Raw genomic sequence first — 15,336 nt, 5'->3', positions numbered from 1 at the left:
GCTGCCGGCTGCCCTGCTCCTTCACTTCTCGCCTTTGGAAAGGTGGGCAAATGTCACTCCGAGCCCACCGATGGGAAAGTAACACCCCACCTCCACCCCGCCCCACGCCCCGGCTTGGGAAAAAAAAAAAAACCTGAGCTGAACCGGGGGGGGGGGGGGGCGAGGGGGTGGGGTCTCGGGTAAGCACCTGCTGACTTCGATGCTGGGAGGGCTCCTACACTGGAAAGGGAAAAGACGGACGGAGGAGGAGCCTTTGTAGGTTGGTTTCCCTGGGTGGGAGCCTCTGGAATTAAACAGGAGCAGGGGTTGGTTTCCCTAGGGCACCCTCTCAGCAATGGCACCTGAGGGGCGGGAGGCAGGGAGGGCAGCCAGGAGGGGGAAGCCCCGAGGCCTCAGCCAACCCCCTCTGAGGCTAGGATGGCCCTTCAGAGTTGTCCTGAATTGGGGCCCAGGGCCAGGGCTTTGTGGCCCCCGTGTTGACCCAGGAAAGGGGCGCGACCTTGGCCAGGCAGCTCCCTTCAGCCCGGGGAGGGCTGATGGCTGAGAGCTATTAGCCAACAACCTTCCCGGCAGCCCGTAGCTGGGAGAATAAATCTTCAGTCCCAAAGGGGAGGATTTGGGCGGGTGCAGCCCAGTGTGTGCGACAGATGGAGAGGACCCAGTCACCAGCTTGCCACCACTGAAACCTGTTTTTTCTGCAGCCCCCATCACATTTGCCCAGCCCTCACCCCCACCCCCAGCTGCCCTCTGACCTGCTGCCCAGCGCACTTCCTGGGGCGGGGCGGGGCGGGGGGGAGCATCCGTCTGGGGTACCCACCTAGACATGAGTGTATATCAGTGAGGTCCTAATCCCAGTGTGGTGGCAGGGATCGCGAATTTCTAGCCGGGAGCGTGGAAACCCGAGACTCAGAGATGCAAAGGATTTAGAGACCGTCTTATCCAGTAAGACATAGGCGTGTGGTGAGGAGAGGTCTGGGATGCCCTGCTCGGCTGTGACTAGCCCAAGGACCTTAGGTCTGGCTCCTGGGTCTGTCTAATGGGGAATCGTAACACTCCCGCCGCTCGGAGCTGTGACAATGGCAGGCTCAGGCCTCTGTGGTTTGCACTTGTGACTTGGTGCGGCCCACCCACTTTACGAAGCACCCCCGCCCCCGCCCCCCAGGATCTAATTTCAGGATGAAAGTGTCGAAGGCTGGCTGCCTCCACACTGCCCCTTCTCGAACAACCCGGCTATCGGTAATGGCTAGAAGTCAGTGCCAAGTTTCTCATGGCTATTCAATAAAGTGTGCAACTTGAGTGTTAATCCCAGTTTCCCCCTCCACAGAGCTCAAGTAAATTGTATTTATTTTGAATGTTTAAAAAAAAAAAAAAAAAAGGAAAGGGCGGGAGGATAGCTGTAAACGTCCTCCCGGAGGTGGTCCAAGTATAAATAATGCTTATCTGGACCCCCGCTCCCCGTTCACAGCTGGGACCACAGAAGCCCGGAGAAGTGTCCTAAGGTTGTGCTAGAGTATGAGGTCTGAGCTGGGAGGAGAGCCCCGTTTCTCTGACTCCCAGTCTGGGTCTTGTCCCTTCACATCACACTTGGTTGGATTCTTCCATTGTAGTTTTAGAGACAGTATATGGTAGGGCGCTGTGATTACCCTGTTTTGGTTTGGGTTCCCCCAAGAGCAGACTTAGAGATAAATATCTGGGAGAGAGTCACTGACCTGGGGAGTGATCCCGGGGAGCACGGCAAGGGAAGGGGGCGGTGAGACAGAGACGGGAAGAAAACCAATCGCGGTGCATTACAGAGTGGGTCGCGGCTATGGGCATCTGGTACCTAGCCCTTCTGCAGGCCCTCTGGGAGACCGTGTAGCACAGGCCTCGGAACTGTCCTCCTGTGGACAAAGGCATCCTCATGCCTCTCTTGTCCCCCTCTTGCTCCCAGGCTGTTGGCTCTCCAGCATGTCCGACTGGCCAGGGCCAAGGATGGGGCTTGCCTCCTTTATACTGTCTCCCGGGCACAAGCAGGCGCTTGGAGAAGAGGTAGGGGACTGTCTGCAGAGGGCCTCCCGGCTGGCCGGGACTGCCATTACCTCACACTGTGGTCAGCACCGTCCCTTCCCAGGACCCCTGGGGGGCCCAGGGCTGTCCTCCTTCAAGCAGTGCTGATGTGACATGTTGGGAGGCCCCAGTGGAATCCAACTTGGTAAGACCGTGTTCTGCCCGAAATAAGCCCCAGGATGCATGGGCCCCTGTCCAGGGCTGGCTGGCTCCAGCAGGCTGGATGGCTGCCTTCAGGACCCCAGATGGGTGAGAGCTGCTTTTAATGAATGGGATGAGCCGGTCTGAATTCTCAGCAGCTGGTCTGAATTCTCTGACTCCAACATGCAGGGGTGGGGGTGGGGGTTGTTCTTGGGTGTCTCCCCAAGCGCCCTGCAGTGTCCCGTACCTGGGACTCCGTGCTTAGGAGGGGTCTGAGGAGCAGTAGAGGATGCTGGAAGCCTGGTCTGCGGTGTCAGTTTCCCTGGACCTGGGGGGTTCCCAAAGGGCCACATTAGGAGACCCTGTTCAAAAGACCTGGGTTTGGAGGTTTTGTTTTGCTTTAGTTTATTTATTTTTGAGAGAGAGAGAATCCAAAGCAGGCCCCAGGCTCCGAGCTGTCAGCACAGAGCCTGACACGGGGCTCGAACCCACGAACCCTGAGATCATGACCTGAGCCGAAGTCGGATGCTTCACCGACTGAGCCACCCAGGTGCCCTGTGGGTTTGGAGGTTTTTAGATGAACAGGCTTGAGAACAAACCACAGTAGGCTTCGAATTAGGATAAACTCGGATTTAAGAGTACCTTCCCTGAATTTTAGTGTGCAGTGCATTCACATCATTAGAAATACAAACACGTAAAACTGTATTCAGTGAGACATCTCCCCCATCCCCCCTCTACCCGGCTCCCCCTCTTCTTCCTTTTCTGGTTTCTGATTCTGGGTGTCCTTGCTCAGGTCCGGTAGGTATGTAAGTGCAAGGAAATCTTAGCTTCTTCCTTTGTAATCCAAAGGCAGCATAACACAGGCCTGTTGTCACCTTTGCATGTGTGTTTTCACCTAGCCATCTCTTCTCAAGATCTTTCCCAGCACCTAGGAGAGCATGCTCATTGTAAACCTTGCCGGCCCGCACACCGAGTTGTTTAAAACCAGCCCCCCACCGGGTGGACATTCGGGTCGTTTCAAATCTTGCTCTTACAAAAGATGCTACAAAGAATAACCTTGTACTTACATCATTTTGCACGTGTGCAAGTGTATCTTTAAGAGAAATTCCCAGAAGTGACGTTACTGGGCCAGAAGGTATACGCGTTTCTAACTTGGATAGATATTGCCAAATGGCGTTCCTTGGGGGCTGTACCAGTTTCCGTCCTTACCAGCAGAGTGTGTCCGGCGACGCTGTGGGTTCCACAGACCAGTGGAGCAGAGACCTAGGAGATGAAAATACATCCCTGGACAAGCGTGAAGGGGGAGCTGCGCTCAGACCCCCAAGGCCTGCGGGGAGTGGGGAAAGACGAAGAAGCCCGAGACTGTACAAAAGGAATGTGAATCCGTCTTATCTCGTGGGGCGAAATGGGAAGAGTCAGATCAGATACGTCAGCTCAGGGTTTCTCAGTCCAAATGGTCTGTTTAAAGGGGAGCCTTTTTAGATTCTGTCGGGATCCAGGAATCCCAGGGTGAGGAAACGGAAGAGGGGCTGGGAGGGAGGGGCTGGGCTGCAGCTGCCGGGGGCCGGGAGCAGAGTGGGAAGGGTCCAGGAAGCCGGGCCTGCATCCCCAGAGCCGAGCACACCGCCTGGCTCGTGGGAGGTGCTCCGGAAATGCCAGAAACGGAAACACAGCAGAGGAGACAAGACAGTGTGAAATTCCTCCCCAGAAACCCAAGAAGTCCACCTGTTTGTCTTGGGACCACGTACGACTGGAACAGAACGCTGGTGGGGGTGGGAGCGGACCCATCTGGGTCTTACGCGTGCCCTCGGTGAAGTCAGATCCATTTCCTTGTTGTTTCCTTCCAAAAAGTCATCTTGAATTCATTGCTCAGTCAACACATATTTATTGAGCACCTACAGTGTGCCGGGCCCTGCTCTTGACGCTGAGGCTTCAGCCGTCCCTGCCCCGGTGGATGGAAAACAAGCTGTCCCATAAATGCACGATGGCGGGTTGTGCTGAATGCCCTCACGGATGGGAGAGCCAGGCTCCGAGCCGAGCGACGGTAGTCAGGGAGGGCTTCGCAGGGAAGCGCAATTTATTATTATTTTTTTTAAATTTTTTTTTTCAACGTTTATTTATTTTTGGGACAGAGAGAGACAGAGCATGAACGGGGGAGGGGCAGAGAGAGAGGGAGACACAGAATCGGAAACAGGCTCCAGGCTCCGAGCCATCAGCCCAGAGCCCGACGCGGGGCTCGAACTCACGGACCGTGAGATCGTGACCTGGCTGAAGTCGGACGCTTAACCGACTGCGCCACCCAGGCGCTGGGAAGCGCTATTTAAGCTGAGGTCTGCAGGACGCTTGGTGTTAGCAGGTCAGGAGAAAAGGAGCAGCAAGCCAGGTAAAAGGGACGGGGTGTGCAGAGGTCTGGAGGTAGGGAAGAAGTTTGGGCATCTGTGGAGGTGGCAAAGGGCCAGGGTGGCAGGAGCTCAGGGTGAGAGGGGTCAAAGTGAGGCAGGGAAGGTAGCTAGGGACCAGAGCATGCAAGGCTTGGAGGGCTTATTGTCTTATTCAACTGTGCAATTCCAAAGCATTAATTAAAGGTCTTCATGGGGTACCTGGGGGGCTCAGTTGACAGAGCGTCCGATTTGGCTCAGGTCGTGATCTTGAGGTTCGTGAGTTCGAGCCCCACATTTTGGGCTCGCTGCTGTCAGCGTGGAACGTGCTTCGGATCCTCTGTCCCTCTCTCTCTGCCCCTACCCCGCTGGCAAGCGTGCTTTCTCTCTCTCTCTCTCTCTCTCAAAAATAAACATAAAAAAAAAAAAAAAGAAGTCTTTAAGCAAGGGAGCGATGTGATCAGATTTATGTTTCAAAAAGATCTTTCGGCTGTGGAAGATGGGGTAGGGAGGGTATTAGTGACAGTAGGGAGACCGGGACATCCTAGAGCCCCACATCTTATATTTGCATGGGTGACAAATGACAAATTGGGGGAGGATGGCAACAAGAGAGTTTCCAAAGCCACGTTGTCCTGTGCACCCCAAAGTCACTCCCTGTCCGCAGGGAGGCCTAGTGCCGGCCCTCAGCCTGGAATCCAGCTGCCCCCCGGCTGTGGGGGTTTTTCCCACGGTGCAGCTGAGAAGCTGGGGTCTGCAGTGGGTTCCCCAGCGAGAGAGGAACCCGGGAGGAAGCGGCATCACACTGAGCTGAGTCAAGGTGAAAGAGATCACTTTGGGGGAGCACTTCGCCAAGCCTTTGGGAAACATGCCTTGGGCACCTCCAGGAAGCAGGACCTAGAATGCTAGGTGTTGCCTGCTTCTTTTGTAACTTTGTTCCTCATTGGACATTGTGCTTCCAAACCCATGGGCAGAAATGCTCTAAGGATTTCCTGTTTGCATGGCTAGGGCGGTATCTGCTAATGAGCCTGCTCACTTCCTTCTCACACCCTCTGCTCAGGCAGGGGCCTGGAACACCGTCCTCTTTAAAGGACTGACAGGGCGGGGCGCCTGGGTGACTCAGTCCGTTAAGCGTCCGGCTTCGGTTCAGGTCATGATCCCACGGTCCGTGAGTTTGAGCCCCGAGTCGGGCTCTGTGCCGACAGCTCGAGCCTGGAGTCTCCTTCGGATTCTACGTCTCCCTCTCTCTCTCACTCTGCCCCTCCCCTACTCACGCTCTGCCTCTCCGTCTTTCAAAAAGAAATAAGCATTAAAAAAATAAATAAAAAATAAGTTTAACTCATTGATGGGAAAATGGACCCGTTCAGGGATCTGTACCCAGAGTGAGAGGCTCGAGGGGTTTTCAGGCGTTGGTCTGGATCAAGCAGCTGACCAACAGAGAGCAGCCCAGTAGATTTGGGGGTGTCAGCTTTGGTCACCCCTCTGACCCTTGCCTGGCCTGGCCTGCTTAGGAATGTCAGTGGAAAGCTACCTGCCCTCGATCTCTTTCTTTTTCTATCTCTTACTGCCTTTGGGAGAAGGAAGTTGATTCCCTCACCAAGAACCTTAGTGCCCTGTTCCACGAGGAGGCAACAGGCCTGGCATTTCTGGTGCCTGTCTTTACACGACGCTCCCAGCCAAACCCGCGGAGGGCTGTTCATCTTCCTGACTCAATTGTGGGGCGTGAACCACTGTCACTGCTTGGTGCGGTCCAGGTGGATGTGGTCATCTTGTCCCCCTGGCCTGGCGTTCTAACCCCGATGGTGCGGCGAGAAATACGAAGAGAAGAGACTGCACGGAGCGTTTTTCAGGAGGTTGGGTTTTTATTCTACGTTATTGGTATGATAGGGAACAGGGCCAAGATTCCGCCTCCACGATCCCATAGGAAGAACAATCAGGAGAATTATATACATCTAGAGTGGACAACTAAGGCTGGATCTTCCTGGGGACGTGGCGGGAAAGACGCAGGCTTAGGCCACGGGGGCCAGGCCGACCTGGTTGTTTGCCCTGTCGAAGACGGCAAAGTACTGGCGGATGAAGACGTCACCCAGGATCCAGAGCTCTCCGGAGGCGGTGGGGAGGTTCATGCCCTGGAGGCCGCTGACACAGCCCTGCTGGCTCTGGAGAAGAGGAGAAGGAAGCTGGAGATGGGACACAGGCTCGGCAGTGACAAGGCACTGGGGACTAAGCCGCAGGCTGCACGGGCCGCCGCAAGGCACGCGCAAGGAGTGGCGTCCTGGCTGGCGTCCCGGGACGTGGCTCTTCTCGGCCGGGGGTCGGCCTGTATAAACTGCTCATTCTACTATTGGTTTCCAGGGATTACTAGACATTATCCAGTGTTTCTGGCAGCTGTACAGACCCTGACATCAGCATCGGGGCTGAGGGGTTCAGGGAAAACTCAGCCACCGTGAAGGATTTTGGAAGCTGGGGTGACACAGCCTTTTCTCATTATTCTGACCCCCTCCAGTGGCAAAGGGGATCGGCTGTTAGTCCTTTTCATTTACTGGGGCACCGGGCCACAACCTTGGCTGCGCTAGAATCACCTGGGGGGCTTAGGAAAACCCCACTGTTTAGGCCCCGCCCCCTACTAATGAATCAGCATGCCTGGGGGACCGCCCCCCGGACCTCAGCACTTCTTGCTGAATAGCCTCGAGTCACTGGGCAAAACTAGTTTTCCCCCTGGCTTCCTAACAGGCGGTGCGTCGCCCCCCCTCCCCCCCCCCCCCCCCCCCCCCCCCCCCCGTGGCTCGTAATCTACCAAGTAAAGATTTGTTACTTCACAAGCCCCCGCCCTGCGGAAGGTGCGATTTCCATTTGCTCAACCCTTTTCGCGCGCTCCGACCTGATCACCCTCACCACCCTCGGAGGATGGGGGAAGCTGGCGTCTCTAGTTTTTAGACCAGGAAACTGAGGCCGGGAGCGGCTGCCGCTTGCTCAGACTCCGCGAGCCAGTAATTGGCACCCAGCTTGGACTCAGGTGTGCGGCTAGAAACTCTCTCTTCCTGCCACTGGCCTTTGCCTCACTTTTGCCCTGTTGGGGGAGGGGCGCTGCACCCACAGTTTCATGCATGCAGCTGTTTACAATGTATCCTATTTTCTCTGGAGGCTGTCCAGAGCAGCCTTCAGCTTCCTCTTGTGGAAGCGCCCTTTCCCTTGTGCAAAAGGGGTGGCGGGGGCGGGGTGTGGGGCGCGGTGTGGTACGTGGCCGCATTCCCTGCAGGCACACCTAGGCGGCTGGCCCAGAGCCCCCTTACCTGCAGGATGTAGGCACTGGGAGGCAGTGGGTACTCATTGCCGTTGATGGTGAAGACGATGTCGGGCAGGTTGTTGATGGCTGAGCAGCTGATCCCCATCTGGAAAGAGTTGAGGGTTAGGAGGACTTGGGTTTCTTCTGCGTGGAGGACAGACCCGCCACTTGGGTCCAGAACAGGGCAGTCAGGGCCGGACTCACCTGGCCGTATGAGTTCTGGCTGGCTCCAATGTCGCTCTGGATGTTGGCAATGGCGTTGCTTGGGCCGGTCAGCAGAGAGGTGCCTGTGTCCACGATGGCCTGGCAGCCCCCATTGCAAGCGATGGACTGTCCGTTCATGGTGATGCTACACATGGATGAGATACAAGGAAGGGTCCCCTGAGTCCCCAGGGGGTAGATCTCCCCAAGGAGGAGCCAGGTGGCCCCAGAGGGTCGCCTCCTTCCCTCCACAGGCCAACACATAAAATTCCAGCTTCTCCATCGTGCATTCAGTTACTCAACAAATATCGACCGAGTGCCTGCTCTGTGCTAGGCATGGGGGATGCAAAACCAGACAGCCACACGGTTCCAGGCTGCAGGGAGCTCACGGTGGAGGAGGAGCAGGACACGTGGCAGGGGAACAGAAGCATGATCCAGGGGGCAAAGGGGGTGGTGCCGAGCAATCAGGGAGGGCTTCTCAGGGAAGCGGACACCCAGCGGTTGCTAGGGAGGTACAGAGCGGGAGGAGGACATGACAGGCGGGGAGTGACAGAGATACGGAGCAGGGGCAGGAGGTAGAGGAAGTGAGGGACTTTTAGCCATGGCTGCGGCAGGTGCAAGGTAACCCTACGTGCCCGTTTGCCCAGGACAGTCCCGGTTTTAGTACTGCAAGTCTGGCGTCCCAGGGAAATGCTCATTCTTGGGCAAACCTGTGTAGGTGGTCACCCTAAGAGGCCAGCGGGGTGACAAACAGCTGGGGAATGAGGCTGCTTGGGGGAGGGGCGGGCTCCAAAGGGGGCAGTGGGGGCGGGGGGAATGAATGCCCTGCAATGAGCCCCCTTGCCCTAGGGTGGGAGGAGTGACTGCCAGTTCAGGGTCTCCTCAGTGCTGGGGTGTGTGGACAAGGATGCTGGTAGATTGTCCTGTCTGTTCGACGGGAAGGAAAGTGGCTGTGTCATCCTTGCAGAACATCTTGAGGCGGGTGGGGAGGGTCCCCAATAGCTCGCCTCCTCCAGTGAGGTGTCTTTCTTGGGATCTCTCTGGCTTGGCCAGCTTCTGCTTTCTCCCGCTGGGGTACATCTCCCTGGGCTGGCCGTTTGGCTGTTCCAGGGGGATTCTAGAAAGCTCAGTTAACTAGGAATCTATATGCAATGGAGATCCAGGGCCCCTGCCAGGATGTTGCCCCATCCAGTGTTCTCACCTGTCCACGGAGATCTGCCAATAACCCTCGACAGAAACAGGGATCCAGTTCAGATTTCCAGTGTAGTAAGAGGAATCGATGCCACCGAACATCACCACGCTGCCACTCTGGTCATTGCTGTGTGTGGGGTGGGGGGGAGATAGGGATTCATCCATTCATTCATTGACCTGAACATCTGCCATGTGTGTCCTAAGAGCCACCCCCGCGATTGAGTTCTTGCCAGTCCCAGGAGCTGGGATCCTCACACCAAGGCCCCTGAGTGGTCGCTACTGTTATTTCCGCTTCACAGCGAGGAAACCGAGGCTCAAAGAAGTGAGGCAACTTGCCCGAGGCCACACAGCCAGCGAGTGCCCGAACCGAGACCAAGACCGGAGCCCAGGTCTTTCTGGTTCCAACGCGTGTGGTTTCTGCCGCATATTCGCCCTCACTGCCGTGAATGCAGGGGCCCCTGGGCGGCTCAGTCGGTTAAGCGTCCAGACTCTCGGTTTTTTCGGCTCAGGTCATGACCTCACGGTCTGTGAGATCGAGCCCCGCATTGGGCTCTGTGCCGGCAGTGCGGGGCCTGCTTGGGGGTCTGTCTCTCCCTCTCTCTCTCTGCCACTCGCGCTGTTTTGCTCCCAAACTAAATAAATAAGCTTAAAAAAAAAAAAAATAGAAAGAAAAAAAGCGGATGCGTGTCTGCTCGTAAGGATTTGACAGTGTAGTTCACAGGTTGTCAGACAGGGGCGGTTTCTAATTTTCTCATGTCTGGGATGCTTTGATTGTCATGATCCAGTGGCCGTAAGGGGGTGCCACTGAGAGCTAGTAGATAGAGGCCAGGGAAGCCACTAAACATCTTACAATGCCCAGGAGAGCCCCAACAGAAGGAGTTATCCGGTCTAAAATGTCCATAGTGCTGTGATTGAGAAACCCTGACCTCTCTTATGGGTAGCACCCATAAAGGCAGGCTGTGTTTAAGAGCCGACTTGAATATTAAGGGTCCCAGAGGAAAAACAGATGAACGGTTCCTCCTGTTGTAAATTGCAGGGGTCCTTGTGACCGGGACATTCTCTTTCTGAATCTCTGCAGTTTCGGGTTAGATAGGGAAGCGAAGGTGGGTGACTCCAAGAAATTAACCACGAAAGAACTGGCCCCAGATATAATGGTCCCCACTCACCTAACCCCACCCCAGCTCCCTGCAAACATCTGACCGTGCAATGCAACGCGGGGAGGTTATAGGGGGACAGTTAACTGCTCAAGAAAAACATCGACCACGACCAATCGCTTCGAAAGAGAAGGATGTGTCACAAGAAAGCCGAGTGTCTCAGGAAAATTGATGACACTCTCTGATATTCTTGCATAAACCTCTGCTCAATCGAACCAACCCTTGGCGTATTCTCTATTCATTCTTGGAATTAACTCATAGCCACAACCGGAACCTAGATTTGCTTAACTAACAGAGGAAACTTGCTTTCATCATTTAAAAGTTCCCTTGTTGAAGACACAAGCCCTATTTTCCAGCCTTGAATAGCCCCCTGTGGGGCCAGGTGGCTGTGACCCCCTCCCCCCCCCACCCCTGCCCAACTTACCCGCTCAGGTAGACTGAGAAGAGATCCTGCGAAACCAGCCCCTCATTCCACATGTTGTCAAAGACGGGTGTGGCCCCGGAGGCGGAGATCTGGGGGTAGGCCAGGCCCAGGATGCCATCGAAGGGAGCGTAGTACAGGAAGGAGCCGGGCTCAGTCTCACTCAGGCCGAAGATCTGGTTGGTGTCTGAGACGCCTCCGACCTGGATCGGGGGAAACCACGATGTTTGCGGTCAGCGCGGGTTGGCTGGGCACTGTGGGCACCAGCCCTGGGCCCAGAGGGTCCCTGGTTCATTTCGAGGAGGACTTGGCTTCCGGGGTGGCAGGCGGGAAGGAAGGGAGGAGGGCTGTCCCCGGGAAGGCTTGTTATTCCTGTGGAAGTAACCATTGCGACTGATCTCCAGATGGCCACAGTCTGTGGAGTGAGAATTTGCTGCAGAGCAGATGGCCACCGTGTGTGTGTGTGTGTGTGTGTGTGTGTGCGCGCGCGCGCACGCGCGCGTGCACACTCTAGCTTCTGATGATTGGATGCAAAGGAGACCCCAGACAAGTCACAGCCCCTGACCCCTGCTGCACCTGCAGGGGCTGGGGTAGGGTGGGGTGCTTGTGAAGCTCTCGTGACTCAGGGGGGCTGCAAGTGGGGGGTGAGGAGGGGAAGGAGGTGCTGAAAGAGAACTGAGCCTTTGTGCCTTCCGCTCTTGGCCCCTACCCGCCATTCAACTTGGGGGTGCTTGAGGTTGGCCTGTGGCTCTGGGAATCCACTCCCTTACCCGCTACTACCCCCCCCCCCCAGAAATGTCTGTGACATCTCTGCCACTTTCCCCCCCCCTGCATCCCATCTCAGGTTACTTTTGTGATCACCGAGCCCCCCCGTCGCTTGAATAAGCTGGCTCTGGGGGAGGGGGTGCACCGTGGTCCCCAGGGTCCTCGGAAGATGGCTCCAGGGCTGGGCAGGGTGAGGCGGCCGGCTGGCAGGTGCTTACCTGGACGGTGTCGTATCCCAGGATGCCTGTCATGCTGCCGGTGCCATAGGCGATGGAGACTGGGTTGTTGGTGGCCTGGTAGGTGGAGGACTCCTGAGGGTTGAAGCGCTTGTGGTTGGCTGCCGGGGCAAGAAGTCACGATGTCAAGTTCGAAAAGCTGAGCGAGAGTCACGGGCTGAGAGCGTGTTCCTTGGGGGCAGGGGGTGCCTTGGTTCTGGGTGGGGCTTTGCAGGAGAAATGTAACCTTCACCCCAGGTTTCGGAGCCTAAGTATGCCCAGGTTCCACTTGTGTCTGGTTGGGCCAGTAGGGACCCTGTCACTGAGGGCAGGTCCCCAGCAGACCTAACGGTCCTCCCAAGGTCGCCCAGGCTAACACTGAGCAGAGCAGGCTCATGGCTGTCCGCGGTGCCGAGCCCTTTCAAATCCTTTCTGCCGGTGGACCGGGCTCCGTGAGGGCAGGGACCGCGTGTGATTCACGCCGTTCTCCCTGGGCCCCCGAGTCCAGGGCTTGGCGCCTAGTAGCTGCTCAGGAAATGCCTGCCGAGTGAATCCCTGAGTGACTCCCCCCGGGCTTCAACCCTAGTGGAAGCCCCTGGGTGTTCAGGGCTCCAGGTCGGTTGGTCCCCGAGAACCCGGGCAGGGCAGGGCCAGGCACTCACTGCAGGCAGGACTCTTGCAGTAGACAGAAGGCACCCACAGGTTGGAGGAGCCGGTGTCGAAGATGACGGTGAACTGCTGAGGGGGGGTGCCGATGCCGATGGTGCCGAAGTACTCCATCTGCCAGGGTGGGACAGCACAGCTCAGTGACTGCTCCCCAGCCTGGCCTCCCCGGGGACTATGTCGGGGTGGGCTCTTCAGCCCACCTCCCACCTTTCCCTTCACCGTTCTCCCGGCCTTTCTCTCCCTGTCCAATGCATCCATCCTTCAAGGCCCAGCCTGGCCTCCCCCTCCGCCTGGAAGTCTTCCCTGATTGCTCCTCTGTTACCCTCTGACTGTTCTCTTCTAAGCACCATGAACACCTGATCATTATCGGCTGTCCCCTCTTCATTCAGCTCTTGTCTGGTATATCTTAGTCTCGTAGTCCTAGAGAACGTTCGCACGTTCTTGGACAGGGGGTAGAAACTTACAGCACCCATCAGAGTCTAGGCTCAACTGCTTTGTCATTAAACTGCCGACGGGGAGGTAAATAAATCCCCTCACGATGGGGCACCCCTCGAGGCGTCTGATTCCTAAATCTCGGTGTATGTAGCAGGTTCAAGAAAGCACAGAGTCAAGATTGTTATTCTCAGTGGCAGCGCCTTCTCCCTTCCCAGCTCTGTTCCAGCCCCGTGAGGCTTGCCGTTCTTTGATGATGATGTCAAGCTCATTCCCCTCCCAGGGCCTTTGCACTTGCTATTTCTTATGCCGGGCAAATGTTTATTCTAGATCTTTCCTCAGCTGGCTCCTTCTCACCACTCATTCAGTGCTCCAGTCGACTGTCACCTCTGCCAGGAGGCCTTCCCTGACCGCTTTATCTAAATATGCCCTTCCCTCATGGTTCTCCTTCCCCTTACTCTAATTAGTTCTTCTTTGTGACCCCGGTCATTACCTGAAATTATCTTAGATACTTGTCTCTTACTTGCCTTTCCCTCTAGAACACAAGCTCTAGGAACTTTGTTTTTGTTTCCTTAGCTCCTTGCGCCGAGCCTCTGGCACATAGTAGGTGCTTCATAAATATTTGTTACGTGAATAGGTGGGCTAATTTTACCAAGCTCTTGCCAAAGGCCAGGCCCTGTGCTAAGCACTCCAAAACCCCACGAGAAACAAAAAACAAAAACAAAAACAAACCCCCCTCCCCTGCAAAAAGCAGACAAAACCAAACAAAGAACGTTATTGCATTAATTACTGACAGCAACCCCCCGATGGTAGATATTAGTGGTTCTGTTTTACAGACAAGGACACTTGAGGCTCACTCAGAATTTAAATGACTCGCCCAAGGTCACACGGCCCCTCAGCCCTACGGCCTAACTTTCACCAGGTCTGGCAGATTTCACAGGCTACGCTCTTAACGACCGGCAAGCTTGCTTCATAGCTGTGGCCCAGTGCCACGTACACTGGGGACACGACATCTCCTAAGGGGCAGGGTGTTGCCCTTGGGTCCCAGATGGAAGAGTCAGAGTGATCTTCCTGAAACTCCAGTCCGATCGTGTCGACCCTCCCGGTGAAGACAACTGAGTGGCGGTTGAGGAGACAGACTCTGATTTGGCTACGCTCACCGACCCCTCAGTCCTCCATCGTGCCTCTCTCTCTAGCTCTCTGCTCTCCCCGAACACCGGCCTCCTTTCCTCGCATGCGCTCTGTCCCCCGCTGTCCCGAGGTCTGGCACACGCCGTCAGCCCTCTGGGACGCTCTCCTGTCCCCTGGAAACCCCCCGTTGTTCCTTCCCTGCTTGCCCCGGCCACACCCTCACAGTGTGAGACCGTCACTGAGCCGGGTTTGTGAGGCTCACTGGCGACCGTCTGTGTGTCCCTCCTAAGACTGTGAGCTCCTTGAGCGCAGGGGCTGTGCCCCTGGGCCCAGCATGGTCCCTGACACGTAAAGAGGTGCTCCGTATGCATAAACACCGGAGGAAAGAGTGAATGAATGGCAACAGCTCTGACGGTGACTTCCTGCCCTCCCTGGGCCTCTGGGATCCCGGACGCAGACCCCGCGGTCACTGCCTGGGGGTCCGGAGCGCTGGCCCATCCTCCGAGCTGCCCGGTTGCCGGCCCGTGCACTCACATCCATGTAGTTTTCCAGGGGCTGGGCAGCTATCAAGGTGGCGGACTCATCTTGGAAGTACTTGTTGGCTGGGTTGAAGCTGTACTTCTTCAGGAAGTCATCCAGGAGGCCGTGCTCGATCAGGTTCTCCCTCAAGGTCTTCTTCTTGATGAGGGGAACCCTGTGGCAGAGCAGTTGCAAAGGGGGGGGGGTTGGCAGGAGGAAGAGGAATCGGGCGAGGAGTCGGCCCGTGCAGTGCTGCGGAAGTCTCGGAAGGCCAGCCAGGGAGAGGACGAAGAAGGGAGGCCGAGGCGGGGGGTGGGAGACGCTTCTCTTTTTGGCACGCTAAGGCAAAGAGGTTAAGCGGTTGCCCCAAGTCGCCGGGCACCCAGCCGTGGCCAGGCTGGAGCCCCACGTCGGCGGGGCTGCGTCCCCAAGAAGGCAGAGAGAAAGAGAGAGAGAGAGAGAGACAAGAAGGGAGACTGGAGCCAGTGGAACAGAGTGGAGTCGGATGGGGGGAGAGGGGAGGAAGGAAATCGTGCGGCGGGGAGGAAGACAGCAGGAGGAGATGGCTGTTCCTCGGGCAGCGCGGCCCCGGACTCACTTGATGATGGTACACTCAGAGAGTGCCACCAAGCTGAGCAGCAGCAGCCACTTCATGGTTCGCGTCGGTCCCGATCTCCGGAGAAGGGTAGATGGGTGGAAAGTGTACCGCAGTCCACGGGAGCTGCTGCTTATATACAGCCCAGGTCCTTGGGGATCAGCCTTATCGGCCTCCCAATGTCACCCCTTATCGTAA

General features: G+C 56.5%; 1 protein-coding gene across 1 annotated transcript; it reads right to left on the bottom strand.

Moving 5' to 3' along the window:
* Positions 1 to 6,403: 6,403 nt before the first annotated feature.
* LOC123602739 (pepsin A) lies at positions 6,404 to 14,760 on the bottom strand. Its single transcript, XM_045487205.1, has 8 exons — positions 14,559 to 14,760; positions 12,458 to 12,575; positions 11,799 to 11,917; positions 10,819 to 11,018; positions 9,251 to 9,367; positions 8,053 to 8,197; positions 7,856 to 7,954; positions 6,404 to 6,721 (listed from the first exon to the last, which is right to left on the bottom strand). Exons 1-8 carry the CDS (start codon positions 14,562 to 14,564, stop codon positions 6,572 to 6,574), a joined length of 954 nt encoding a protein of 317 aa, XP_045343161.1. The 5' UTR covers positions 14,565 to 14,760; the 3' UTR covers positions 6,404 to 6,571.
* Positions 14,761 to 15,336: the final 576 nt, after the last annotated feature.

The sequence above is a fragment of the Leopardus geoffroyi genome, chromosome D1, assembly GCF_018350155.1.
Source record: "Leopardus geoffroyi isolate Oge1 chromosome D1, O.geoffroyi_Oge1_pat1.0, whole genome shotgun sequence".
NCBI lineage: Eukaryota > Metazoa > Chordata > Mammalia > Carnivora > Felidae > Leopardus > Leopardus geoffroyi.
This window is presented reverse-complemented; position numbering and strand designations above follow the sequence as displayed.